Here is a 26,554-nt window from a genome sequence, read left to right as displayed (position 1 = left end):
GGTGTTAAGGAGCCTTCCATGGGCATACTTTGGCTCTGAGTTCTGCTGAGACAAGCCCTGTGTTTTTCCAAGGAAAGTTACCAGGAATCTGAGGAGAAACCAACCCAAATCCATCCAATTCCAAAGCAGAGAGTCCATGAGCTGCCAAAGCCGTTTCCCTTTCCTCATGGAACTGAAACCTAGAGACACTGTCATCTATTGGGCAAGGCAAGCTCAGCTGAGTCCCAGCCCCTTTTCTCAGTCTGACTCTTGAACCAACTTGGGCACCTCGCGTTTCAACCCCCAAGTGTCTACCTCTTCCTCTTGGTCCCCTCCCCGTCACCCCCGCAGTTGTCCTGGCCACTAATCGGTAGGTAACGAATGGCTTCGTGTGCAAGTCCTGGGGTGGCAAAGGGATGCGCCAACTTAACAACACTGCCAGCCAGGGGCGCCAGCTTCCTCTGGCCGGAGGGCAAATGGCTGCCCCCCTACCGCCACCCTTCGATGCCTCCTCCCACCAGCATCTTCAGAGGCCAGGGTTTGAGGTCTTTCTCCTCTCTTTAAAGAAAAAGACAACAAAAGGCTTGTTGGGTTGTAACCCAGAACGGATACCTAGTTGTCCCCAGTCGCCCACACTGACGAACGCAGGGTAGGCTGGGGAGGGGCTCAGTCTTTAAAAGGAGCTTTCCTGGCCTTTAAGACTGTGAACTGCTGATCAGGCGCAGTGGCTCACGCCTGTAATCTCAGCACTTTTGGAGGCTGAGGCGGGCGGATCACCTGAGGTCAGGAGTTTGAGACCAGCCTGGCCAATATGGTGAAACCCCATCTCTACTAAAAATACAAAAATTAGCCAGGCATGGTGGTGGGCGCCTGTCATCCCAGCTATTCAAAAGGCTGAGTCAGGAGAATCACTTGAACCAGGAGGCAGAGGTTGCAGTGAGCTGAGATCATGCCACTGCACTCCAGCCTGGGCGTCACAGCCAGACTTCGTCCCAAAAATAAAGGACTGTGAACTGCTGGTGACCCCTTCCCAGGTAACAACAACAGCAAACACCAAACAGGGCTGGGTACCAGACTCTGCTCCGAGGCCTCTGCCCACACTCACCCAGCTCAAGCCCATAACAACTCTCAGAGGGGCGGTAGCATTATCCCCACTCTACACCTATAAGAAAGGCAAAGTCCGTTGCTCAGAAGAAGGGATGGAGCCAGGACTCGGAGCAGCGGCAGCCTGGGTGGTACCGAGCATATGAGATGTAGAGGATCTCACATGTCACTCTGTGGGTGGAGCTGGACAGGGTGGGAGTGGGGTGAGTGGAGGGGCGAGGACAGTGACAGGAGACCTAGATTGACCCTGGCTGTGCAGCTCCTGTGTGTCCTTGGCCAAATCACTTGACTTCTCTGGACCTCAGTGAGAGCCCCAAGCTCTCCCTGCCCCAGCATTCTCTAGTTCTGTTCCTGATGGACTCCTCATGGCCCCAGATCGTGTGCTCAGGCCCCACTTGCAGCCATAGAAGGGCCAGAGCTGTCTGGAAGATCACCCCCAACTCCATCCTTACCCTCCCTATCCCTACCCCCACTCGGCTTGGGCAGGAGACAGGCGGCAGAGACTCAGCAGGGGTGAGGCCTTGCCTGCCCAGTGTGTGGGCCTCTCTTGCCGGGAGGGGTGCAAGGATGCTCAGAGGGGAGGCCTCCAGGGAGAAGCTGCAGACCTGGAGATGGAGGGAAAGGGGCCTCTCTCCTTAAAGAGGTTGCAGTGGAGAAGCTGTAACCCTGCTCCCTGGCCCCTGAGACTTGGACACCTGAGGGCCACAACTGATGCCCAGCAGACCTGCAGGGAAGCTGCTTAGACCTGGAAATGCTAAGAGCCGGATGTCCTCTGTATTCACCCGAGAAAGGGAAGGGAAGGAGAGAACATTCTGAACAAACAAGGGCAGTGACCATAGTCGTTTTTCAAAAAAAAGCCAGGGCCTATGACTCACTGGCCAAAGTGTGATAGAGCATTCCTGTTTAATGCCAGAGAGAGCTCCATCGTGCCAGCCTCACCCTTCATCTCCGGTCCTCCTGTTCCCTGGCCCTCCCTTCTCCGTGTCTGCCTGCCTCGCTCTCCTTCCTCTGCCCTTTGCCCCAGTTCCCCCGCCCTCTCCTCCACCCACCAAGCCCCCGTGTCCTCCACCCTGGTCTTTGCAGTCCCAGCTAGAGCTGACCCCGGTTGGACTCGGCCTGTGCCTGCCCAGGCCCGACTGAGGCATTTCCCAGGAGGGCCCCATGTGGCAGGGGCTGCACCCACAGGAACGGGGTGAGATCTTGGGGGGATAGTAGGCCATTCCCCATCCCTCGTCAGCTGTGCCCGCTTCTCTCCCACAGAGTCTGTGCCGATGGCCGTCATCATTGGGGTGGCCGTAGGAGCTGGTGTGGCCTTCCTCGTCCTTATGGCAACCATCGTGGCCTTCTGCTGTGCCCGTTCCCAGAGAAGTACGGGAGGGAGATCCGGGATCTCAGGGAGGGGGACAGAGAAAAAGGCCAGGCTTAGGCTGCCCCGGAGAGCAAGTAAGCAGGAGTGCAATGAACAGGGGTCCTAACAGTGCTGTGAGCTCCTGGGCAGGGAGTGGGTCTGATATATCGGTGTATGTGAGCCTGGGCAACATGGCTTCTGGCAGAGTGGGCAGTAGGCTGAGGTTGACCTGGACTAGACTGAGCTTCATCTGCAGGGCAGCCAGCATTTTGGATTGAACACATAGCTCTTTCGATCAGGAACTGTACAGAAAGATAGGGGGAAAAGTGGTTTGTGGTTTGATCCTTGCTCTACAAGAGCTGTTAGTCTAGGAAGACCCCATCTATACAACAAAATAAAAATAAACTAAAGAGCTGCTAGTCTCACCAGAAAAATCGGGTCACTCACATAGCTGTGGGGGAGTGGGTGGGGAAGCAATAAAGGAATTGCTTATAGCAAACTTGTAAAGCTCTTCAGTGATTACCAATAAAATTCTAGTGTTTGTGCATGCTTGAAGAATTGCATGCACCCAGGAGATATGCGTGAGAGATTGGATGGCAGAGAACAGGTGAAGACAATGGAGACACAGTGTTCCAGTCCCACCTTTTCTGCCACATGACCCTGGGCCAGCTACAGCGATTCCAGGCCTTGGCTTAATCATTTATAATGAGGATACGACCCTGATGACCCCATCTGGCACTAATATTGTATGAGTGTAATGCACAAAATCAATCACCGGGATGGTCTCCTCCTCCACTCAGCAGCCTGCACATGTCTGAAGAAAGCTGTTCCCCTTGTGTCTTCTGCACTCCGAGCTAAGCAGCCTTGGCTCTCATGACCACCCCAGCAATAATGTGGTCTCAGGACCTCCATCACCACCCTCTCAGTGGAAATTATAGGGGAGCATATAAATATATACACATACACATATATATACACACATATATATGCATATATACACACACACACATATATATGCATATATATACATATGATTTTTTTTTATAGAGAGTCTCTCTCTTTTGGCCATGCTGGAGTGCAGTGACATGATCTCAGCTCACTGCAACCTCTGCCTCCCAGGTTCAAGCGATTCTCATGCCTCAGCCTCCTGAGTCACTGGGATTACAGGCGTGTGCCACCATGCCTGGCTATTTTTTAAATTTTTTGCAGAGACAGGGTTTCACCATGTTGCCCAGGCTGGTCTCGAACTCCCGGCCTCAAGTGGTCTGCCTGCCTCAGCCTCCCAAAGTGCTGGGATTACAGGCATGAGCCACAGCGCCAGCTCCTCAATAATTTCCCTTTTTTTTTTTTTTTCTCTTTTGAGACGGAGTCTTGCCCTGTTGCCCAGGCTGGAGCGCAGTGGCACAATCTCAGCTTACTGCAACCCCCGCCTCCCGGGTTCATTCAAGTGATTCTCGTGCTCAGCCTCCCCAGTAGCTGGCATTACAGGTGCCCACCACCATGCCCAGCTCATTTTTGGATTTTTAATAGAGACAGGGTTTCACCATGTTGGTCAGGCTGGTGTCAAACTCCTGACCTCGTGATCTGCCCACCTTGGCCTCCCAAAGCGCTGGGATTACAGGCATGAGCCACCGCGTCCAGCCAAGAATGTTCTAACAGAGTTCTCCAACTAGAAACAGGCTGCCTCCTGCAGAAGTGGCAGTAAAGCTTCCATCATGGAGGCGTCCAGAGAAGCTGCCCAGCGCCTCAGGGGTGTTTCTCTTTAGATGGGGGTTGGCCATGGGCAATTTAAGGTCCTTTCCAACACTGAGATTTGTGGTTCTATGAATGGAGGGATCGGAGTCTGCCTGGTAGAGTAAGTCAGAGAAGACTTCTAGAAAGAAGTGAGAATTCAGTAGGATGAAAAGGACCTAGCTCAGTAAGGTGGACAAGTGGCTGAAGACAATCTTTCAAGCCAAGGGTGCATGGCTGAGGGGCATGTGACAGCAGCCAGGCCGCCCATGGGGTCAGCCTCCTCTGAAGCCCAAATGCCCACAGCATCTCCATATGGAGGTTCTGTTGGTGGCGGGTCAGTGAAGCTGCCGAGTTCAGGGGCTGAAGGGGAAATGCAGAGGGTGGCAGAGCGGAGGCAGGGGACTGCAAGGGAGCTTGACATCTCAAAAGTAAGAACTAAATCTATCATCTACACTTTACTATTTTATCTCCAGATCTCAAAGGTGTTGTGTCAGCCAAAAATGATATCCGAGTGGAAATTGTCCACAAGGAACCGGCCTCTGGTCGGGAGGCTGAGGAGCACTCCACCATCAAGCAGCTAATGGTAAGAATGCGATTACGCCCCATCCCATCCCGTGACCCATTCTCAGAAGGTCCTGGGACTAGAGGCTTCTCAATGACCTAAATGCTTCCAAAAAGCAAAGCAGCGGTCAAGATGCCCCCCGCCCACCCCACAATAGGTGAGGCACACACTGTCAGCCAACAAATGTGATTGTGTGCCTGCTATACTGTGCTTGTGTTCTGGGAGACTCAAAGGCATCTAAGATGCAGTGCAGGCCAGGCGCAGTGGCTCACGCCTGTAATCCCAACACTTTGGGAGACCGAGTTGGGAGGATCACTTGAGGGTAGGAGTTCAAGACCAGCCTGGCCAACATGGTGAAACTGCATCTCTACTAAAAATACAAAAATTAACTGGGCGTGGTGGCAGGCGCCTGTAATCCCAGCTACTAGGGAAACTGAGGCAGGAGAATTGCTTGAACCCGGGAGGTGGAGGTTGCAGTGAGTTGAGCTCAGGCCATTGCACCCCAGCCTGGGTGAGAGCGAGACTCCATCTCAAAACAATAACAACGAAAAAGTTGCAGTCCAGCCTTCAGAGAGCCTGGCTCTTCCGTAAGGAGAAAAGACATATGCATAAATTGCCACAATATGTTGTTATATAACATATAATCCCCCCCAACCCACTGCACACACACACATAGCTATTATAGATATTCAATACAAGTCCCCTCCCTCATCCGCCACACCCCACCAAAACGAAGTCTGCACGAAACACAGGTTCCTCCTTGGGGACTGGATTGCAAGTGAACTCATCACTTCTCCAGCCACATTAAGCCTGCTCCTCCTCTTCCGAATCCCCATTTATGGGCCATCATCTACCCAGTTGTCCAGGCAGAAACCTAGACAACCATGCTAGAAGTTTCTTTTTTTTTTTTTTTTAATTTTTAATTTTTTTTTTTTTTTTTTTTTTTTTTTTTTTGAGACAGAGTCTCGCTCTGTCACCCAGGCTGGAGTGCAGTGGCCGGATCTCAGCTCACTGCAAGCTCTGCCTCCCGGGTTTATGCCATTCTCCTGCCTCAGCCTCCCGAGTAGCTGGGACTGCAGGCGCCTGCCACCTCGCCCAGCTAGTTTTTTGTATTTTTTTAGTAGAGACGGGGTTTCATGGGGTTAGCCAGGATGGTCTCGATCTCCTGACCTCGTGATCCGCCCGTCTCGGCCTCCCAAAGTGCTGGGATTACAGGCTTGAGCCACCGCGTCCGGCCTATGCTAGAAGTTTCTAGTTGCCTTGGTTGTAACATGTTGGAGTGGAGGCGGCGAAGCAAGGGATAAAGTAGATGGGCTTTTTGGTGCCTCAGTGTCCTCATCCATGAAATGGGTCTGAAAGCCACAGTATACAGGGCTGTGGTGAGGGTGATGTGGGCAAAACTCAGAAGGGCTTGAAGCCCATGGAACACAGTGAGTGCTCAACAAATATTAGCTATTTATGTTGCTAGAGGGTGAGCAGCTGCTGCTGTGTTAATCCTGGGGTCTTCAGAGCCTTACACAGACCCTGGTAGAGGCTCACAGATGTTTACTGAGTCAAACTGACTTTTCCCTTGGCTACGCTTTCTCTCTCCAATTGATTTTCAGGTCCTGTCAATTCCACTTCAAAAAGTGTCTCAAATGTGTGCCCCACCTGTCCTCCACCATCACTTCTTGACTTCCGGCCTCATCCTTCCTCCCCTGGATGATTACAGCAGCCTCCCAGTTGGTGTCAGCCTTCTAGTCTTTTGTCTCTTTTCTCAATCCACCCTCGAGAGCCTTGAGAAAGGAGTCTTTCTAAAATGCAAATCTGGTCCTGTTACTTGCCCACTTAAAATTCCTCGGCGGCTCCCCACATCTGCTGGACAAAGTCCAACTTCCTGGTGTGTCATCAGGGCTCCTCAGTGCCAGGCAGCCACCAACCTCTCCAGCTCCATTTTCCGGCCAAGTGCATCTGGCCTTCCAGACATGCCAAAGAGCTTGATTCCTGGCCTTCGAGTCTTTTAGACTTCAAAGGCCTGTGCACCGGCTGTTCCCTCTGCCTGCTAATTTTGTCTGTTGAATTTCACATTCTCTTATAACAATCAACTCCAAGATGTTCCGGGCTTGTCCTCCCCGCCCCTGGCAGAGCTGTGCACCTTCTGCTCTCCCAAAACACTTTTTATGTGCCTCCTTTATAGTGCATTCCCCCAGTTCCATGTTAGCTTCCCCAGTTATCCCAGAGTTCCTCGAGGGCAAAGGTCATGTTCGAGTCTACGCTCATCTGTTTCCCCCGGGGCCTAACACAGGGCCTGACACAGTGGAGTGTTTAATTTTATGAGGGAGGAAACCACAGCCTAGACCTCAGAAGGGATGATGTCTCTATACTTAAGCTTAATCAGGTGTGTCCTTCATCCCAAATGGGACCTTGAATTCTCTCCCACTGGGACATTCTGTTTGCCTCAGACTGTCTCCACATCCCTTAGTCCAAACCCACAGCAAGAGTGTGGGCCGCTCAGCGTCAGGCGGGAGCAGAAGGGACTTGCTGTGGGCTCTGGGCTAAGCCACCCCTTGAGGAGATCGTCATTCTCCCATTCCTTTCACCTCCTGGCCCCAAGACAGACCCATCTGCAAGGAGAGGCAGACTTAGCAATTGAATCTGATGGGAAAGAAGGTCTCCAATCCGGACAGTGCCAGAGCATTTACTGGAAAAATGAACCACGTGGTCTCCTTAGTGAGGAGGCAGCAGGGTGGCAGCACCTTGGCTCATTCCACGGGGCTCCAAAAAGAAACGAGGAAAGCAAGTTGCAAGAGAGAAGAAACATCCCAGCCCAGAGAGTAGGAGGGAACCTACTACCTATACCATGCAACTAGCAGAGAGACACATGGCAAGCAGGTTAAGCATCACTGTGGTTATTCAGATTAATTCATACGCCCACTGTGTGTGGAGTATGCTTTTTCATCTTACGTCTAATAATTATGTTAATTTTTAGTAATTTAGAGCTAAGCCACTTTGCCTATTCCTTCAACATATACATACCATTTGAAGCAGCTCTATTGTGTATCAGGCACTGTGCTAGGCATTGGCAAATCAAATAATTAAGAGATTCCATCCCAAAAGCATGCAAGGTCAGTGACCACAACATGCAAAGCACTGAACCAGGTGTGGGGGTACCCAGAGACAAGCAGGAAGTGATCCTTGCCCTCAGGCTGCTTGGCATCTCTAAGGAAGATAACTTTTCATTAGAATAACAGGTGTGGCCCATGTCGCCAGCATCTCACAGATGGTTATTCCTTGTGACTCCTTAAGGCCTGCACTAGGCCTGCACGCTGGATAAGAAACTGCCCTAAGGAGCCTGGCCGTGCCCAGTGGTTGATATTCTGAAATTATTTATCTACAAGTCCATCTCCCTGATGAGCAGAGCTGTATCTTAATGTATGTTAATCTGTGGATCCCTGATCCTTAGCAGAGCACCTGGCCGGCATTTTACAACAAACGTTCAGTGAATGGAATTGAATCAGGCATGTGAGATCTCTGGTGATGCCCTCGCCCAAGCGAGGAAAGTGTGGCCTCAGATACCTGCCCCTTGCCTCCCCTAACTGCCCCTCACCTCACCGACCTACCCATCCCCCTCAGCTGCTTCCCTGTCTCCTAGGATGGGGGTCCAGGAACTCATCCTGAGTCTTCCACATGGTCCAGGCAGTGAGGGGTTGTGGGGCTTATATAGGGCAATCTTTTGAGTTTCTGATCTCATCTTTTCCCTGGGGGAAGTGGAGGTGTAGCCACCTCCGATCCACTGAGCAGCCTTTTTTGGGTTGCAGATGGACCGGGGTGAATTCCAGCAAGACTCAGTCCTGAAACAGCTGGAGGTGCTCAAAGAAGAGGAGAAAGAGTTTCAGAACCTGAAGGTAAGAAGGGCCCCAGGTTATAAGACACAGCCGTGGAATCCGGTCTTAAGCTCTGATGGCCCAAACCCCAAATCTATACAACAAATGACAGCAAGTCGAGAAGAGAAGGCCAGAGGCCAGCTTGGTGGCAGGTACCCGTCCCTGCCTAAGGCACCTGCTGTCCCCACCCCAACGCTGAGGAGGCTGAGAGAGCTAATGCTGAGACTCCCCAGTTCTCTTCCACAGCCTCCTCACATGTAGATTCAAAATGAAGCATCCATGTTCTGGATAAAAACAATTAAAAAGTCTGATTTTCAAATGACCTTGCATCACCCTGACATAAACCCAGTCAAGAGCCTCTGCTTCCCTCCTTTGGCCCTCAGCCCTCACCCTTGCCGGCCCTCCCCTCCTGGGGTCCGCAGTTCCCCTTCTGCCATCTCCTGCTCAGTGTCCTTCTGCCCCTGCACCCTCCCCGCAGCTGTTCACCCCCGAGTTTGCTCCCTACCAGGTCACTCCCTTCCTCCTGTTTTCCCTCTTCCCTCCCCGCATAAGAGGACGGGCTCAGCCTGGAAACCCCAGTCACGTTCAGTGGAGGCTCCACCAGGTGATGCTCCTCTTTCTCTCGCCCACCCAGGACCCCACCAATGGCTACTACAGCGTCAACACCTTCAAAGAGCACCACTCAACCCCAACCATCTCCCTCTCCAGCTGCCAGCCCGACCTGCGTCCTGCGGGCAAGCAGCGTGTGCCCACAGGCATGTCCTTCACCAACATCTATAGCACCCTGAGCGGCCAGGGCCGCCTCTACGACTACGGGCAGCGGTTCGTGCTGGGGATGGGCAGCTCGTCCATCGAGCTTTGTGAGCGGGAGTTCCAGAGAGGCTCCCTCAGCGACAGCAGCTCCTTCCTGGACACGCAGTGTGACAGCAGCGTCAGCAGCAGCGGCAAGCAGGACGGCTATGTGCAGTTCGACAAGGCCAGCAAGGCTTCTGCCTCCTCCTCCCACCACTCCCAGTCCTCGTCCCAGAACTCTGACCCCAGTCGACCCCTGCAGCGGCGGATGCAGACTCACGTCTAAGGATCACACACTGCGGGTGGGATGGGCCAGGGAAGAGGGCAGGGCAGGTTCCGGTTGTCCAGGGACGAGGGGTACTTTGCAGAGGACCCCAGAACTGGCCACCTCCAGGACAGCCTCCCAGCGCCTCTGCCACCGCCTTCCTTCGAAGCTCTGATCAAGCACAAATCTGGGTCCCCAGGTGCGGTGTGCCAGAGGTGGGCGGGTGGGGAGACAGAGGGCGCGGCCGAGTGCGCTGTGCTCAGTGCTGGACACCATGTCCCCGGCCCTTTCCTGGAGGCCCCTCTACCACCTGCTCTGCCCACAGGCACAAGTGGCAGCTAGAACTTTGCTTTCACGAAACTGCGGTCCACTCTCTGGACTCTCCGTGGGCTCTCCCCCTCGCTGACCACAAGCCCTCCCTGCCCCTGTGCCTGTGCTCCCATACAGCCCTGGGGAGAAGGGGATGAGGTCTTCCCAGCACTGAGCCGCCCCAGAAACCCCGGCTCCCCACGGCTGCTCATAGCCCATACCCTGGAGGCTGAGAAGCCAGAAATGGCCTTGGCTAAAGGAGCCTCCCTCTCACCAGGATGGCCGGGAGCCCACCCCCAATTTGTTTGGTGTTTCGTGTCCATACTCTTGCAGTTCTGTCCTTGGACTTGATGCCTCTGAACTCTGCGGTGGGACCGGCCCCACCAGAGCCTGGTGCACTGGGGGGAGGGAGGGAGGAGGGAGCCTGTGCTTACGGAGCATCTGGCCCGGCGTGCCCCTCCTGGGCTGTGTGACCCCAGCCTCCCCACCCACCTCCTGCTTTGTGTACTCCTCCCCTCCCCCTCAGCACAATCGGAGTTAATATGAGAAGTGCGGGAGCTTCTCTGGTCAGGGTTCTCTGAACAGTTGTGGAGAGAGTGCTTCCTGCGAGGTGTGGCATTTGAAGGGGCTGGAGGGCAGGTCTTTAAGATGGCGAGACTGCCCTTCTCAGCTGATAAACACAAGAACGACGATCCTGTCTTCAGTAAGGCTCCACGAGAAGAGAGGAAGTATATCTACACCTCACCCCTCCCAGTCACCACCTGAGAATAAATGTTAGGGACAGTACTCCAACATGTTTGTTCTGTTCTTTTGTTCCTACAAAGCACCACAGGAAGAACCCAAGAGCTCAGAGAACGCGTTGGGGACCCAAGGTTCTCTGCCCTCCTTTGATTCAATCTTCCTAGACATTGAAGGCAGTTGACAGCTCTGGTTGTGGTGGCAATAAAATCTACAGGCTGAGTCCTCTCCTTTGCGGGTAGACCCAATCCAGAGGACGCGTGGGACTCACCAACCACCTGACTCAGTCAAATATAGCTCAGAGGCAGAGTGGTCACACTAGACACTGGCCAGGCCATTCCGGACCTTTCCTCTCAGCAATATTCAGCAGGGAAAATTTCCTCCTCTAAAGGTTCAGAGAACAAGACCCCCTAGAAAGAGTCTAGACCACCAGGCACCCTAACACTTTAATATACAACTCAAATAATGTTCTAAGAAGAGCCTTGATGTGGTCATGGCAGATGGGATGGATAAACAGGGGCAAGTTCGAGTGCTCGTTGAGGGACTGGGATCCAAATGGAACTTTAAAGAACCCAAATTGTCCCTAAGGTGGGTTGGAGGTTCCTCGTCAGTTTTAAACCTTTCTTCTCCAACCTTCCCTGGTAGTCCTTACTCATCATGGGAACCTTCACCACACCAGCTTGTGCTGCTTTCCAGACACTGATTCCTTGGATGGTCCCAATCCACAGATTCTATACACAGCCTACATAGCTCCTCCACTCAGAGGAATTTTCTGTTTCAATCATATTTCCAAGTGCTTCAAAATTTCCCAGAAACCTGGCTAGCTTCCTTTGCAGCCCCCAAGCCTGAGGGAGTAAAAACTGATCAGAAATGGTAAGTGCACGTCCACAGCCCACATTCTGCTGCTGGTACCATGCTGGCCTAGCATAGACATCAGGATGCTGGCCCCTGCCCCCTCTAGGTTAATCTCAGCAAGTGTTCTTTCTTTCTTTCCATATATGTTTTCCCTTGGCTAACAGAGAACAAAGATCCAAGACCATATGCACAATGCCTTGGTGTGCTGGAATAAGGAAAAGATGACTTTAGAGGATCTGTCCATTTACTTCTCTTATTTCTCCTGGTCTTCCCACCTTGGATATGGGTAGACCATCTACCTCCTAGTCCTCAACACAGCTGACCCTGCCCCTTGCTCCTGCTATACACACATGCACACAGAGGAGGAGAGAGAGAGAGAGAGACAGAGAGAGAGAGCGAGAGCGCACTAATAGGGTGGAGGTGTCCATCCTTCCATTCTTTCCTGGGAGCCAAAGTTATAAACCAGCAGAATGGGGAAGAAATGTGTTCTATAAAATGAGCCCTTCTTCCTGTCCCTCAGCACACCCAGGGTAAGAATGTGGACTGAGCAGAGCGCTCCAGGGCAAGTGCAAACACTAGGCTGCCGGATGCCCAACCCTCTGAGCGCTCTCCAAGGCCCAATGCAGCGAAGAATAGCCCAAGGGATAGGAGGTCGCAAGGATGATCTTTGTGAGAGACAAGAGCAGAGAGGGAAAAAATGAGGGGGATGTGGAGGACTCTGGGGCACTGAGAAGCCCGGATTGAGCTGGGTGCATCCCTCAGCTGTCTCCAGCACTATCTACTTCTCACAAAGGAGTGGGGGTGCAGAAAAGCTGGTGAAGGGAGGTGCCAAGAAACAAAGGCAGTGGGAATCCCCGAATTCCCCTGTAGGTGATTTCACATTAAATAAAACGAGTGCTCTACATTTGTAATCTTATTTAATCCTCACAACTCTACAAAGTATCACCGTTTTACAAATGTGGGTTGAGGCTTAAAGAAGTCAAAAAACTTGCCCAGGGTCAAGCGCTAACGAGTGACAAACATGAGATTTAAACACACATGATTTCCGCCACGAGATGTTTCCGCCGTACAGTGAAAACTCCAGGCCACACTCATCGTAGAATGTGGCTGGAAGTGGCTGATGGTAAAGGCCATGCGCTCTGGTGCAGGCCAGGCAAGAACAAGCATAGCTCCATGAGGAAGGCAAGACTGGCTTCCTCCACCCTAAGTCCTCAAATGACCTGAAAGACCGCAACGCTCTGGGAAACAAAGCTATTCTGTGTATCAAATCACCCCCACCTCTACCAAAGCCAGCATCCAGTCTTCCAATAGCTTTAAACTTCATTACTGGCTCAGAGTCACTGGATGGGAGCCCAGTCTCTAATTCTCAGGTTCAAGATCAGTCTGCCAAGGCCAGGGTTATTTCCACCACCTCTTCTACTTTCATGGAATAGGAAGTACTTTCACGGGAAGAGTAAAAATGTCACATCAAATCCGTTTCTGACGAAGCCTTTTTGAACAAATTATATAAAGCAAGAGGCCATGAAGCCGATTTTAAGTTTCCAGAATGGAAAGGAGCCAGGGAAATGAAAATAAACATGGTGCAGTCCTTGGGAGATTTCTTAGAACAGGACAAAGGAGCCGACCAAAATTCTATTTCTCATTTCCTAGTTGGAGAGGAGTCCATGCTGCTTGGGGCATTTGCTATTATGGAATCAGAACCAAAGGCACAAGGTACACACACGCGTGCGCGCGCACACACACACATTTGATTAGTTCTTCCCAGGTATTATGTGTGTGGTTTGTCCTGGCACCAGAAAAAAAAAAAAGATAAAAGGGAGTCTTGAGATTAGTTTATTCTCTGGGATCTTTCCCTATAAAACACACTTGTTACTGAAATAAAAATATAAAATTTAAATAAAGACTATCTTAATTTGCAATTTTTTTTTTTTTTTTTTTTTTTTTGAGATGGAGTCTCGCTCTGTCGCCCGGGCTGGAGTGCAGTGGCCGGATCTCAGCTCACTGCAAGCTCCGCCTCCCGGGTTTATGCCATTCTCCTGCCTCAGCCTCCTGTGTAGCTGGGACTACAGGCGCCCGCCACCAAACCCGGCTAGTTTTTTGTATTTTTTAGTAGAGACGGGGTTTCACCGTGTTAGCCAGGATGGTCTTGATCTCCTGACCTCGTCATCCGCCCGTCTCCGCCTCCCAAAGTGCTGGGATTACAGGCTTGAGCCACCGCGCCCGGCGGCAAATATTTTTTATTTTAAATGCTCCTTGGTGTGCATATCTAAAGAAACAAACATTTAGATGTAGACCAATGACAACTAAATCTTAAATTTCACTTCCCCTTTCAAAACCTCTTTTGAAAGCCTCTTATCTAAGTTGTTCTTAGGAACTGTAACCACATACCAGCGATTTGCAGCTTTCAAATCAAAATTAGCAGCAGTCTCTGGGAGTCATTGATAAAGAGTTCCTTCACTGATAGCCGCCTGTCATTTCCAGTGAGCCTCCAACCATCTTTTCCCCAGCTCCTTATGTTTCAGTGCTCCTAACCAGGTCATAAACAGAGAAAAATTTAAAAAATTTTAAACGCTCCTCTTCTTTCTAGAAATAAGGAATTGTTTTCCTGGCCAAGTCCATGTTTGCTGCAAAACCATTAATTATTTCCCTCTCTAACTGCCATTCTTCCTTGGCCCTCCTCCCATCCTCACTAACAGCAAGTTCTTTGACATACACTGAAAGCTTTCATTACTACAAGCCCTACAGTTTTCCTACTCCCACAGCCTCCATCTTTAAAAGGCCTTCTGTGAATACACACCATTCACAAGATACATCACCAAATTGTCATCTACCTCCCTGGTTATATTTATGTCTCTGCCAATATCTGCCTACCACTCTATGTTCCCAGTGCTTTTCTCGGAAACAGTCCACTCAGCCCACCCACGGGGCTGAGACATCCTCAATCCCTGAGTAGAGAGCTTCCTTGAGTTCCCTGATTGGAGAGTACCAGACAAGAAATAGCATTTCCTTCCGCTGTTCCTTAACCTTACGGCCCTTGGCAATATCTTGGAATGCTGAAAACATTCAAAAAATGGTTCTTTCTAACTGTCTTCTTTATGGTGCTCTATTAATGCTCAAAAAGAAGGTTAGTGAGGTCTCAGGAAGTCCAGATGTTCCTGGAAAGAACTGGAGTTTAATTAAATGGAGCTTATCCGAAATCTATTCCCAATTATGCAAGAGAAAAAGTACTATTCTGGATAAAAGCTGAATATAGGAAGGGATTCATCCCTCTGAAGATCACTTTTTTTTTTTTTTTTTGAGACGGAGTCTCGCCCTATTGCCCAGGCTGAAGTGCAGTGGTGTGATCTTATCTCACTGCAAGCTCCACCCCCGCGTTCAAATGATTCTCCTGCCTTAGCCTGCCAAGTAGCTGGGATTACAGGTGCCCACCACCATGGCCAGTTAATTTTTTTTGTATTTTTAGTAGAGATGGGGGTTTCACCATGTTGGCCAGGCTGGTCTCGTACTCCTGACCTCAGGTGATCCACCCGCCTCGGCCTCCCAAAGTGCTGTGATTACAGGCATGAGCTACCATGCCCAGTCTGAAGATGAGACTTTCAATGAGACAAAGTCCAGGTGGACTAAAAGTTACCACCTTCACTACCTTTGGAAGGAAATTAAAGGGCTAGGCTCTGCTGCCCAAGGACTAGGAAGTACATTTGAGACATTAATGTGTGACGTCCGTCCGTCTGAAGAGACTACCAAACAGGCTTTGTGTAAGCAACAAGGCTGTTTATTTCATGTGGGTACAGTCGGGCTGAGTCTGAAAACAGAGTCAGCAAAGGGGGATGGGATTATCATTAGTTCTTATAGGTTTGGGATAGGCGTACAAATTACCTTCTTAAGGGCGGAGGAGAATATACTGTTATCAGTTAGGGTGGGGCAGGAACAAATCACAGTGGTGAAAAGTCATCAGTTAAGGCTATTTTCAGTTCTTTTGTGGATCTTCAGTTGCTTCAGGCCATCTGGATGTATACGTGCAGGTCACAGGGGATATGATGGCTTAGCTTGGGCTCACAGGCCTGACATAATGGGCATTGCACTTCAGAGAATAAAAGAAGAAGACAAGTAGAGATAAAGTGATATAGATAAGGATTTAAGCAGAATTTTCAGATAAGGGATTCCTATTTGACTTTTAATATAAATGAAAAGTTTCTCGGCCGGGTGTGGTGGCTCATGCCTGTAATCCCAACACTTTGGGAGACCGAGGCGGGTGGATCACGAGGTCAGGAGATCGAGACCATGGTGAAACTCCATCTCTACTAACAATACAAAAAATTAGCCAGGCATGGTGGCAGGCACCTGTACTCCCAGCTACTCGGGAGGCTGAGGCAGGAGAATGGGGTGAACCCTGGTGGTGGAGCCGAGATCGCGTCACTGCACTCCAGCCTGGGAGACACAGTGAGACTCCGTCTCAAAAAAATAAAATAAAATAAAAATAAATAAATAAATAAAAGTTTCTCTAGCTCTCCTGCCACGCAAGGGCTCCATCAGTGCAACATAAATTCACTGAGAAAAAGAGCACAGACCTGAAGGGTATCTCCAACCAGACTCCACTAGCTCTATGCTTAGTAAGAAGAGAAACAGGGGGAGACACTCCTTAAGTGTGAAAGTTGGTGATGTGTGTAAACAGTGTTTTGGGAAGACTCAGAATGATAGATGGTTCTGGACTAACTCAGTTCAGCAATTCCAACTCCAAACCCCTAGGGTTGTTTCAACATCTGAGACTGCTCTCATTCTCTCCACCCAGCTCTACCCTCCCAGCTTTCTAAGGCTCTTGAGAGGAAGCTGTATCTCTTTTCAGGTGGTGGGGGTCTAAATTGTTAGCCTTCCCTGGGAACCCGAAATGGGGCAAAAAACAGCACCTGCCTCCCGAAGTTCATTTTTCCCTAAAAAATTTTTGCCAAGCCCTGTTGTAATAACCCTCTTTGCACTGTGGTCTCTCCCACCTGCTTCACACCATCTGCAGTCCCTTGAAGTGAAGAAGTGGAACCTTCCCATACATTTGAGCTTCTCAAAAATCTGTCATCTAATGAGACTCAAGGCTCATCTCCTCTTCTTATTTATTGGGTGCAGGATCCCAAAAATCTCTAACAAGAGAGATAAACTCAATGAGAATGAACTGGACAGGAAAACTGGCTATAACTACAGACAGACAGACACACACCCACACCCACACCACCTGCATACCCTCCTTAAACTTATAGGTCAGAAAGGTCTGATTTCTTGGAACCACATCTGGTACAGAATCATGGGAATGTTGGAAACTAACAAACAGTTTTCTGAAGCTATAACGAAGACTTCAAAAAGGTTGGAGAGATCAGAACAGAGCTGACAAACTCAGGTTACACTTCTCAACCTTTGTTTCGGGATCTACTGTGGCATGCTAGGTACCATCGAAATGGATAGTGTCTCCCAAGAAAACTGTTTCCCCAAGAATCCCTAAAGGTGTCCGACTTCAACTTGAAAACCGCTGACAGCCGAGCGCGGTGGCTCATGCCCATAATCCCAACACTTTGGGAAGCTGAGGGTGGGTGGATCACCTGAGGTCAGGAGTTTGAGACCAGCCTGGTCAACATGATGAAACGCCATCTCTACTAAAAATACAAAAATTAGCTGGGTGCCTGTAATCCCAGCTACTCGGGAGGCTGAGGCAGGAGAATCCATTGAACCTGGGGGTGGAGGTTGCAGTGAGCTGAGATCGTGCCATTGCACTCTAGCCTGGGTGACAGGAGTGAAACCCTGTCTCAAAAAAAAAAAGAAAAAAGAAAAAGAAAAAAAGAAAACCACCAATAGAAAGCAGTTTAAACAATGTTCATGGTTTGATTACGCAAAGCCTGTGTTGCAGTCATTTCACTGATGTCTTACCTTCCCCTGCCTAGCTTGTGGGTGATTTGAAGACAAAGACTTTTCTGTAACCAGCCATGTTACTTCCTGGACAAGTATTTGGCCCTACAAATGTACCTAACCTGTTTCATACCCTCTGGCATTTTCCATGATGCAAGGCAGCTTTCCAATTAATATTGATATCATACTTTACAGTCTACAAAATGTTTTTATGATCATATTCCCATTAGGTCCTTAAAACCTCATTGTGAGAGAGACATGCATAATCATTCTTCTGCAGATGGAGAAGCAGAGGTTTACTCGGCTAATTAAACGACAGAGTAGGGAGTTGAACTCACAGTCCAACCGTGTCCCTATTTGGTGTGCACCGCTTCCAAGCTCAAACTCTTCGTAGGCTAGGCAGCCTCTGGAGGAAAGCAACGGAATGTATTTATGTCCTTGGAAAATGTAAATAAAACCTTAAGCGTCCAAACTTAAGGCACCCCATGTGATGTGAACATAGAGTAACATTTAAACGTGTTCCTGTGGTACAGACCTTGACTCTTATCCTGCCCAGCACGGTGATGGAGGGGGGAGTCCCTTCTCCTCTCCGGGCCTCAGTTTCCCCTCTGTGGACTTTCAGAATCTAAATTCAATGGGGCAGAGCTCTTCCACTCCCTCGCAGCCTAAGGCGGTTTCACCTCGGCCTCTGCGGTGAACCCAAAGCAGGTCGTAAGACGGAGGCCCAGCGAGAGTTCGGAGGGGCGCGGCTCCCCAGTCCGCCCGGCCTCCCCTGAGCCGTCGCCAAGCCTTGAGCCGCTTGCCAGGGAGGGGCCGGCCTCGCCTGAGGCGGGGCGCCGGGGCCAGCATCCCGAGAAGCCCGGGGAGGAGGCCGGCAACCTGGACGAAGCCCGGCCGGCCCTGCGAGATTCCAGGCGGGTTCCCACGGCCGCGAGGGTCGACGCGGCGCCGGTGCGGACAGCGCTTGCACGGCCCGCCGCCAGGGCGGGGCCATCTGCATCAGTAGCTCCTCCCCCGCCCAACGCCCGCCCGCCGGGTGGGGGGCGGACTGCGCGTGCGCCTAATTAACGCCGCCTAAGGACGCCGGGGATTAGCGCAGGCTTGACACGCAGACCGTAGACTCAAGAGGCTCGTACGATGATCCTTGGGTCTAGATTCCTAGAGCGGTGCTTCTGGGTGCTTGATGAAATTCCAGATTCGTGGGTCCTGTCCCCAGCAGCCTGGGTGAGACCCAGGAATCTCCATTCCCAGGTCTCCCTAGGTAATTCCCAGATGAGCGGTTGTCCTTAGCTGGACCCACCCTCTTGTTGCAGAGAAATGACTGGCCCACGTACTTACAGAATAAGGCGACAGAGGCTGGTTGAGAACCCAGATCTCCTGACTTGCCCTCAAGCACGTGCCCTACTGTGCTCTTTCCCTTCCTCATTTCCAGGACATGGTTTAATCAATCCCAGGCAGGCTGGCAGGCAGTTCATTCACATTGGTTGGGCTAATTGAAGACTTAAAGTCCCTTTCCCAGAAAACCAAAGAACCCCATCCAACAGCCCCACATCAAAGCTCCACTCTCAGCTCCGACCCTTGGCCAGTATTGCCTCAATATGCGTAGGATGTTGGGCACCCAGGAGAAAGCTATCCCCACCTCCCAAGCAAACAATGGCCTATTTGGGTGCACACACACCCCACATTCGCAGTCTTCTCAGTATGTGAGCAGGAAGGACTGTCTGCACACGGAATCACAAACAACCCACCAAGAATGTAAAATGCTCCCATGTCTACATGTGTGCGTGTGTGGAGTTTGGAGGGGTCTGACCCACCCCTGTGTGCCGGATTCTGGCTTGAGTTTAGGCACGTTCAGTAACAGGCAGTGGCCTCAGTCCAGGCCAGCTGGATCATGTATGCAGACAGCCATTCTCAATGGCCCTGGATGGGAAAAAGGACACTCCTTTGCATCTCTGCATGAGCGGCAGCTGGGGATGCATCAGGGGTGAGCAGAGTTGAGACCCCCCCACCCCCCACACTCACAACCCCTGCTGTTTGCAGGCTCCCTCCCCAGGACACAGCCTTCAAGACAAAGGGTGCCCGTGTGGAGGGGAGCGGGCTTGGGGCTGCAGATGCTGGGGCTCTACTCACCCTCAGAACTCCCATCTCCCCGAGCAAAGCGGCCAGGCCACTGAGAGAGCAGGCCTTCTATTCCCTGGGAGGGTCCTTGGGGCCATTCTGGGGGATGAGGTGGGTGTCCTCAAGGCCATTCCAACACTCTGTGGAGAACCATGTCATCTTCCTCTGTTCCTCCCAAACTGCTGCCCCTCTTTATCTGTCCTGTCCCAGCCTGGCTTGTCTCAAAACCTCCAGGCTGCAAGTCTTTCCGAGAAAGCCAGGAACACAGCTGCCAGTTCCATTCCCCAAGCGGGGAGCTTCAGCTCTCCCTCCTGGCTCCAGATGTAAAGGAACAGCTGTGGGGTGGCGGGAAGCCCAGTTGGCAGCTAAGCAGGATCTGGGAAGATGGAGAACGAGGGCGGGAGAGACAGGCAAACGGCAGGATTGTTATGATTCTAAAGACCCAGGAAAGAAACCATTTCATCCCCTGGCCCGGCAACTGGCTGATAGGCCTTGCCAAATCCCTTCGACGCTGCCCTCCAGGCCTGCCCACCCCATCCTGGCAGCCTGGGCTGCTGGCAAGACCTTCCGTAAACTCCATTTTCTGGTTCCCACTTAATCTGAGAAGGGAAACTTGGCTTTCTTTGTCTGACCCCACCCCTGTCCTTAAAACACGTACCTCCCAAGCATGAGATTTGGGTAACTGAAGAATGGTGGGGGAGAGAGGAAGGAAGGTGGGAGCAGACTCTGGCACTCTCATCTGGCATCCTCCAGCCCCTCCCTCCTCTGGCAGTAACCCAGAATGCAGGGTGCCAGGCTGGGTGTCTGCAGACAGGGCTGCTGCGAGCACCACTCACTCTCCTGCTGTGCCAGGGTGATAATGCATGACCAGGCACCCAACACTGGACTCAATAAGTAATTATTTCCCAAGCGATCATGCCCTGCTCTGGTCTAACAAGCCTGCCCACTGCTACACCCCATCCCATGCCTTCCCCCACCTGAAAGGACACAGGACATCACAACTGCTTCCATTTTAGGAAAAATAGTTTAATGGTAGGTTTGTAACCTCTTTTCTAGATGAGGTCCCCTTCTCGGTGGAACCCCCACACCAGTGCCCTTCCCATGCCCGCTGGGAGGCAGCAGCCCCTCTCTGGAGGGCACCCACCCATTCCCAATGCCCCTGCCCTCCTGGGAGGCCAGTGCTTTGTCTAGGCCTTGGTGGGGCCATCACTGTAGATTTTTATAAAAAGTGGGCGGAATACTCTACTGGCCTCTTTCCTGGATGCATGGGACCAGCCCGCAGCACCTTCCTACCCCTTCATTAAATAGCCCATTAAATAATCTCTTGGTGCTGGCAGAGAGGGGGTGCCACAGCAACGAGCCCCCTGCCCTGGCCGGGCTCCCACGGCTCCAGCGCCCCCACCCTGACTGGATCTCGGCTCCATAAGAGCAGCCAGGGGCATGGCCTCATCTCAGACCTGGCCAGGCCCAGAACTCCCTCCCCAAGAGGGGGTGAGTCCAAGTGGGTCATACTGGCACCAGGCACCCCCACAGCCACGGACGGGGGTCACCCAGACAGCAGAGTAGGCAACCGACAGGCTACAACTCTTGCCCAGGTCAGAAGGACGTGAGGTTCTTGACAGCTCCCATCTCCAGCATCCGCTTAATGGCCAGGGCCTCTTGGGAGACATTATGGCCTGACCCCTGTGGAGACAGCCAAGGAAATAAACTGAGGGACTCCCAGGGACCTCTCTGTCCCCAGGAAAGTCTCCTTGCCCCTCCCCATGGCCCCACACTTCTTGGGAGCTCCCTTTCCCAGGCTGGTTCTTGGAAGGAAGACGAAATCCATGTGGCTGAACATGGACGATGCTGGCCAGGGAGTCCAGATGCTTCGGTTCCAGTTCTGACTCCAGGAGCCACCTCTGGGTCTCAGCGCTGCTCCCACTCACCCAGTGTCCCTCTGACTGTCTTCCCATCCGCCCCCTGCCCCACCGTGCTCACGAGCTAGGCACTTACCACCATGGACTTGAGCGTGATCTGCTCATAGTAGTGAATGGTCTGCTTCTTGTTGTAGGCATCTGGGTAGCCGAAGCCAGCAATGTGCACCAAGTCACAGAGGTGGAGGGCCAGCGTGATGGCCAACAGGCCTGTGGTGGGCTTCTGAGGAACAGGGGCAAAACAGCGTTAGCGGGAGCCCTGCTCCTCCCTCCATCATCTCTGCCAGCGCTCTGCACTGGAACTTTCTGCAGTCATGGAAATGTTCTCCATCTGTGCTGTCCAGCAAGACGAGCCATGAACTAATGAGCATGCAACTAATGAGCATGCAAATCGGGCCAGGGCAGCTGAGGAACTGAATTTACTTTATTAATTTTTAATTAATTAAATTGTAAATTTAAATCGCCACATGTGCTGGGTGCAGAGGTGCATATGCCTATAGATCCAGCAACTCAGGGGGCTGAGGTCAGAAGACTGCTTGAGCCCAGGAGTCCTGGGCTGTCGTGCACTAAGAATGCACCTGTGAAAAGCCGCTGCTCTCCAGCCTAGGCAATATAGTAAGACCCCCATCTCTAAAAATAAACAAATATAAATAAGTAAATAGCCACATGTGCCTAGTGGCTACCATTCTGGATGGTCCAGCTCCATACACCTGGGGGAGGCCTGGGGCCTCTAGAGATAAGACTAACAATCAGAATGACCATCATCATATTAGTTACCTTTTAAACACTATGCGCCAGACACTATGTTTAGTATTTTACCTACCTACCATAAGACATTATCTCATCCAGTCTCACAAAAACACCTGGAGGTACATATTATTATTAGCCCCCTTTTACAGATGAGAAAACCGGGGCTTACAAAAGTGTTAAGCAACTCATTCAAAGGAAAGGAAGTGTTCTGTCCTCCTCCTTGGAGAGCCTGACCTCATTTAGAAGACCTGGGGGCTCTGACATGCACTAGCTGTGCGACCCTTTATGGGGGTGGCGCTCTATTTTTTTTTTTTTTTTAATAGAGATGGGGTTTCACCATGTTGCCCAGGCTGATCTCGAACTCCCGGGCTCAAGCGATCTGCCCACTCTGCCTCCCAAAGTGCTGGGATTACAGGCATGAGCCACCGTGCCTGGCCTCTCCTTCTTCAAAGCAGGACAGCAGTACCTTTCCCATCCACCTTACTGGCTGCTCTGAGGACCTCACTTGCTCATGCCTAGTTCATCCGCAGTGATGGGCAGCCTGATATTCTCACTTCTCCAACCTCGCCTTCCTCAGCTTCAGTAACCTGCTTTGCACACAATTTCAGCTGCCCATACCCGTTTGGGAGCCATTCCTGGACCTCATCAGGCCTGTCGACACGCCAGCTTTCTCCCTCTCGGAGCTCTCCTGTCTTCTCATCTTCCACTCCCTGGCTGGGCCTTCTTTTTCCACCTTTGTTGCTTTCACCACCAGTGTGTCATCTCATCCAGTTGGGCTGACACACTTCCATGGCCTTCTAGCCAGCTCTGCCTGGTCACAGGCTCCTTATACTCACCAAATTCCTCCTCTTCCTGCCACTCTATTAGTTAAATATGTTACCATCCCCAATGCTGTCCAAGCTAGAAACCCAGAATTGGTCAGAAATCTCTCAATTCCACTTGTAAAACATATAAGGCAGAATTGTAAGAGAACCCCGGTGACCCTAACTTTCGTGTGATCTCCTCCCTGGCACGTGTGGGGAGCCCGTGAATATGATGCGATTATGTGACGTTACTTTATATGGCACAGTTGAACATAAGAGGAGAGGCTGTCCTGCTGGGCTTGACCTAATTACCTGAACGTTTAAATCCGGGTGTCAAGACCAGAAGCGGAGAAGGTCAGAGATCTGAAGCACAGAAAGGATCTACTGTGCCATCGCCGGCTTGAAGATGGAGGCTGGATGGCAAGAAATGTGGGCCACCTCTAAGAGCCGGGCATGGCCCCCAGCCTCCAGCTGACAGCCGGCAAGGAAATAGGGACCTCAGTTCTACAATTGCAGGAACCAAATTATTTCAACCACAAGAATGAACCTGGAAGCAAAATTTTCCCCTAAGCTTCCAGATGAGAACTGTCTGGTTGACAAACCGAGTCCAGCCTTGTGACAGCCTAAACAGAGAACCAGCCAAACCCTGCTGTTCTGATCTACAGGACTACGAGCCAGTACGTGGGTACTGTTTTAGCCGCTAAACTTGTGGTATTAGTTAAGGAGCAATGGAAAGCTAACACAGGCTGGGCGCAGTGGCTCACACCTGTAATCCCAGCATTTTGGGAGGTTGAGGCGGGTAGGTCACCTGAGGTCAGGAGTTCGAGACCAGCCTGGCCAACATGGCGAAATCCCGTCTCTGCTAAAAATACAAAAATTAGCTAGGTGTGGTGGCGCGTGCCTGTAATCTCAGCTACTTGGGAGGCTGAGGCAGGAAAATCGCTTGAACCTGGGAGGTAGAGGCTGCAGTGAGCTGAGATGGCACCACTGCACTCCAGCCTGGGAGACAAAGCGAGACTCAGTCTCAAAAAAAAAAAAAACCAATACAATGTTGAGTCCATTTCCTCCTTTTCCCTTTCCACCGCCAGGAGCTGGGTTCAGGTCCTGGCCCTCTCTCATCTCCCTCTCCAGCCTCCTCTCCATCTGTAATCCTATGCATGGCATGAAACTCCTCCTTGTTGCCCTTCAGTGCCACTTGTACTGGAACAGTTCAGTGCTGGAGATGCCGCCTGCTCTGGCCAAATTTGGCTCTGGCCAAATGCCTTTCCCCAGCTCTCTGCCTGATCCTTCCAGACCCAGCTCCAGCATCACCTCCTCTGGGGAGCCTCCCAGACATCTCTCAGCAGATGTCTGTCCCTCCTCTGAGATTCCACAACATTGGGAACAACTCTCCATTGTGGAATTTTATCACTCCACAGTGCAAGCTGCATTCTTACTCTGTTGGACTGAGGTTCCGTAGGGCAAGGAGCACAACCTCCTCACCAAGCATGCAGACTCGGGGCCTGGCATTGAGCAGTCACAAAAGCAGCTATTCACCACCGAACATGCAATAACAGGAGATGCTCAGTAAACAATAAAAGCATTTATTCAAAATCTGGCAAATATTTAAAGAGCAGGCCCTGTGTATCGGTCTCCAGAATAGGTATTTTACATCATTATTATTTTTTAAAATCCTACAACAGGCCTTAAAAGGTCATTATGGATATTATCCCACCATACAGGCAAGAAAAACAAGGCTCTGAGCAGTTGACCTGCCAAGCCCCACACAGTACACAGCACAGCCAAGCGCCATACCTGTGTCTGCTGGTACCTGTCTCTCACCATCCCACACGGCCTCCCCAAGGGGCTCCAAGATATGGGTGGAAGTACTTGGGAAGCTACAAAGTGGGTTAGAGCCCACCAGCTGAAGACTACCAGGGCACTGCACTCAAAACCATAACTTGCTATGGCTCAAGGACATCAGGTTAAAAAGAAGAAACACATAACTTGTGGTCGGACACAGTGCCTTACACCTGTAATCCCAGCATTTTGGGAGGCTGAGACACGAGGATCACTTGAGGCCAGGAGTTTGGGACCAGCCTGGGCCACACAGTGAGACCCCCATCTCTACAAAAAAATTTAAAAATTAGCCAGGCGTGATGGTGCATACCTGTAGTCTCACAGCTACTCAGGAGGCTGAGGCAGAAGGATCACCTGAGCCTGGAAGTTCGAGGTTACAGTGGGCTATGATTGTACCACTGTACCCCATCCTGGGTGACAGAGTGAGACCCTATCTCTAAAACAAAACAAAAACCCATAACTTGCAAAACTGCATTGACTCCCTGAATTGACACACCATCCCAAACCATGACATGCAAGACAAACTGTTGAAACTCCAACTCTTAGAACTCATTCAGACCAGGGTTTCAAGATCAGATCACAGATGAAGCATATCTCATAGTAACCGCATGGCTCAAGTTGTTCCACAGATCAGACCACTGATTGTTCCAGCAACTCCCCAGTTGACAAATTCTGACCGGCGCCTGCCAAAATCATCCTCTCATACCAGCCCCTAAACCACATCCAGGCCGTCCCCATCCCTCCCCACTCAGTAAACGCCCCTTAGTTCTCCAGAGTGTGGACTCCCCTTTGCGGCAGCAACTTTAATGACAGGTGTGTTCCTGGAGGGAAAATGCAAACCACTGCCTCTGTTATGGGTCCTTCCACGGCTTCCTAAGCCCACAGGAACGTCCCTCCTACACCCCACCCAGGACCCTAGCCTTCGGACCCGACTTCCCATCATCACCTGCTTAATCTTCCGTGGCTGCTGCATTGGCAGGCTCAGCAGTTTGTCAGCTGCAATCTCCATGAAGAAGGGGTTGAGAATCCGAATCTGTTTAGGGTTGACGTCCCAGATGAGGGGAGGCTGTTTCCAGAAACCCTTTCGCACCTAGGAGGATGGGGTCAGAAGAGAGACAGCAGCAGGTGAAGCCCTGTTTCTCAAATCCAACCCAGTGGTCCTCAGCCAGACGAGGGGCGCCAAGTGATGGCAGAGGCCTTCAGGAACACAAGGTGACAGGAAAGGGAGGTGAAGTCTGTGCCAGAGATGGGAGACCAGGAGAGGACCAGGGAAAGAGGAGGAGAGGCGCCCCCTCGGGAGGCCAGGTGACCAGGTGTATAAAGCAGAGGGTCGAAGCCATGGACCACTTCCAAGACCATCCACACAGGTAGAAGGAACTAAAAGTTTTAGGCTGTCTAAACACTTGACAAAAAAGCCAGATGGGACAGTTCAGCCTGTGACCAATGGCAAAGTGATGTAGTGAACTCTTTCTGGGGACCGTCTGTTAGGACACACGCCTCATTGCTCTAACCTACCCTCGGCCTAGAGATGGCTGCTGGAGGGTTCCTCGGCTCCCGAGTTCCTCACAGGCAAACACCTCCTCAGAAAGCGTTCCTGTCGCAGACAGCCCTGGAGCATGGGTGCCTTTGGCTGCTGCCACCTGACGCCTGCAGGCTTTTATACCCAGTTGCTGGGGCGGCTTACCCGAACACC

General features: G+C 51.4%; 2 protein-coding genes and 1 long non-coding RNA gene across 8 annotated transcripts in view; 1 reads left to right on the top strand and 2 right to left on the bottom strand.

The window, feature by feature from the left end:
* The window catches only part of KIRREL3 (kirre like nephrin family adhesion molecule 3), a 578,853-nt gene extending 568,114 nt beyond the window's left edge, over positions 1 to 10,739 (top strand). For both annotated transcript variants that reach the window (XM_050755683.1, XM_050755682.1), the window contains 4 exons: positions 2,344 to 2,451; positions 4,639 to 4,748; positions 8,525 to 8,611; positions 9,225 to 10,739. In XM_050755683.1, coding sequence (XP_050611640.1) covers positions 2,344 to 2,451; positions 4,639 to 4,748; positions 8,525 to 8,611; positions 9,225 to 9,668 — 749 coding nt within the window. In that variant the 3' untranslated portion in view covers positions 9,669 to 10,739. The remainder of the gene's footprint in view (positions 1 to 2,343; positions 2,452 to 4,638; positions 4,749 to 8,524; positions 8,612 to 9,224) is intronic.
* A 3,349-nt stretch (positions 10,740 to 14,088) lies between these two features.
* LOC126934880 (uncharacterized) lies at positions 14,089 to 18,286 on the bottom strand. Of its 2 annotated transcripts, none has more exons than XR_007719131.1 (3): positions 17,971 to 18,286; positions 16,538 to 16,678; positions 14,089 to 15,630 (listed from the first exon to the last, which is right to left on the bottom strand). It is a non-coding gene; the product is annotated as an uncharacterized LOC126934880 (long non-coding RNA). The 2 variants fall into 2 exon arrangements; XR_007719132.1 differs by lacking the exon at positions 17,971 to 18,286 and adding an exon at positions 17,774 to 17,964.
* Positions 18,287 to 20,558: 2,272 nt separating this feature from the next.
* The window catches only part of ST3GAL4 (ST3 beta-galactoside alpha-2,3-sialyltransferase 4), a 59,563-nt gene continuing 53,567 nt past the window's right edge, over positions 20,559 to 26,554 (bottom strand). For all 4 annotated transcript variants that reach the window (XM_050755724.1, XM_050755726.1, XM_050755725.1 and 1 more), the window contains exons 9-11: positions 25,808 to 25,951; positions 21,549 to 21,692; positions 20,559 to 21,236 (exon numbers count right to left, since the gene is read on the bottom strand). In XM_050755724.1, coding sequence (XP_050611681.1) covers positions 21,150 to 21,236; positions 21,549 to 21,692; positions 25,808 to 25,951 — 375 coding nt within the window. In that variant the 3' untranslated portion in view covers positions 20,559 to 21,149. The remainder of the gene's footprint in view (positions 21,237 to 21,548; positions 21,693 to 25,807; positions 25,952 to 26,554) is intronic.

This window comes from Macaca thibetana, chromosome 14 (genome assembly GCF_024542745.1).
Source record: "Macaca thibetana thibetana isolate TM-01 chromosome 14, ASM2454274v1, whole genome shotgun sequence".
NCBI classification, from domain to species: domain Eukaryota; kingdom Metazoa; phylum Chordata; class Mammalia; order Primates; family Cercopithecidae; genus Macaca; species Macaca thibetana.
The sequence above is the reverse complement of the archived record's forward strand: the minus strand, read 5'-3'. Positions and strand labels throughout refer to the sequence as shown.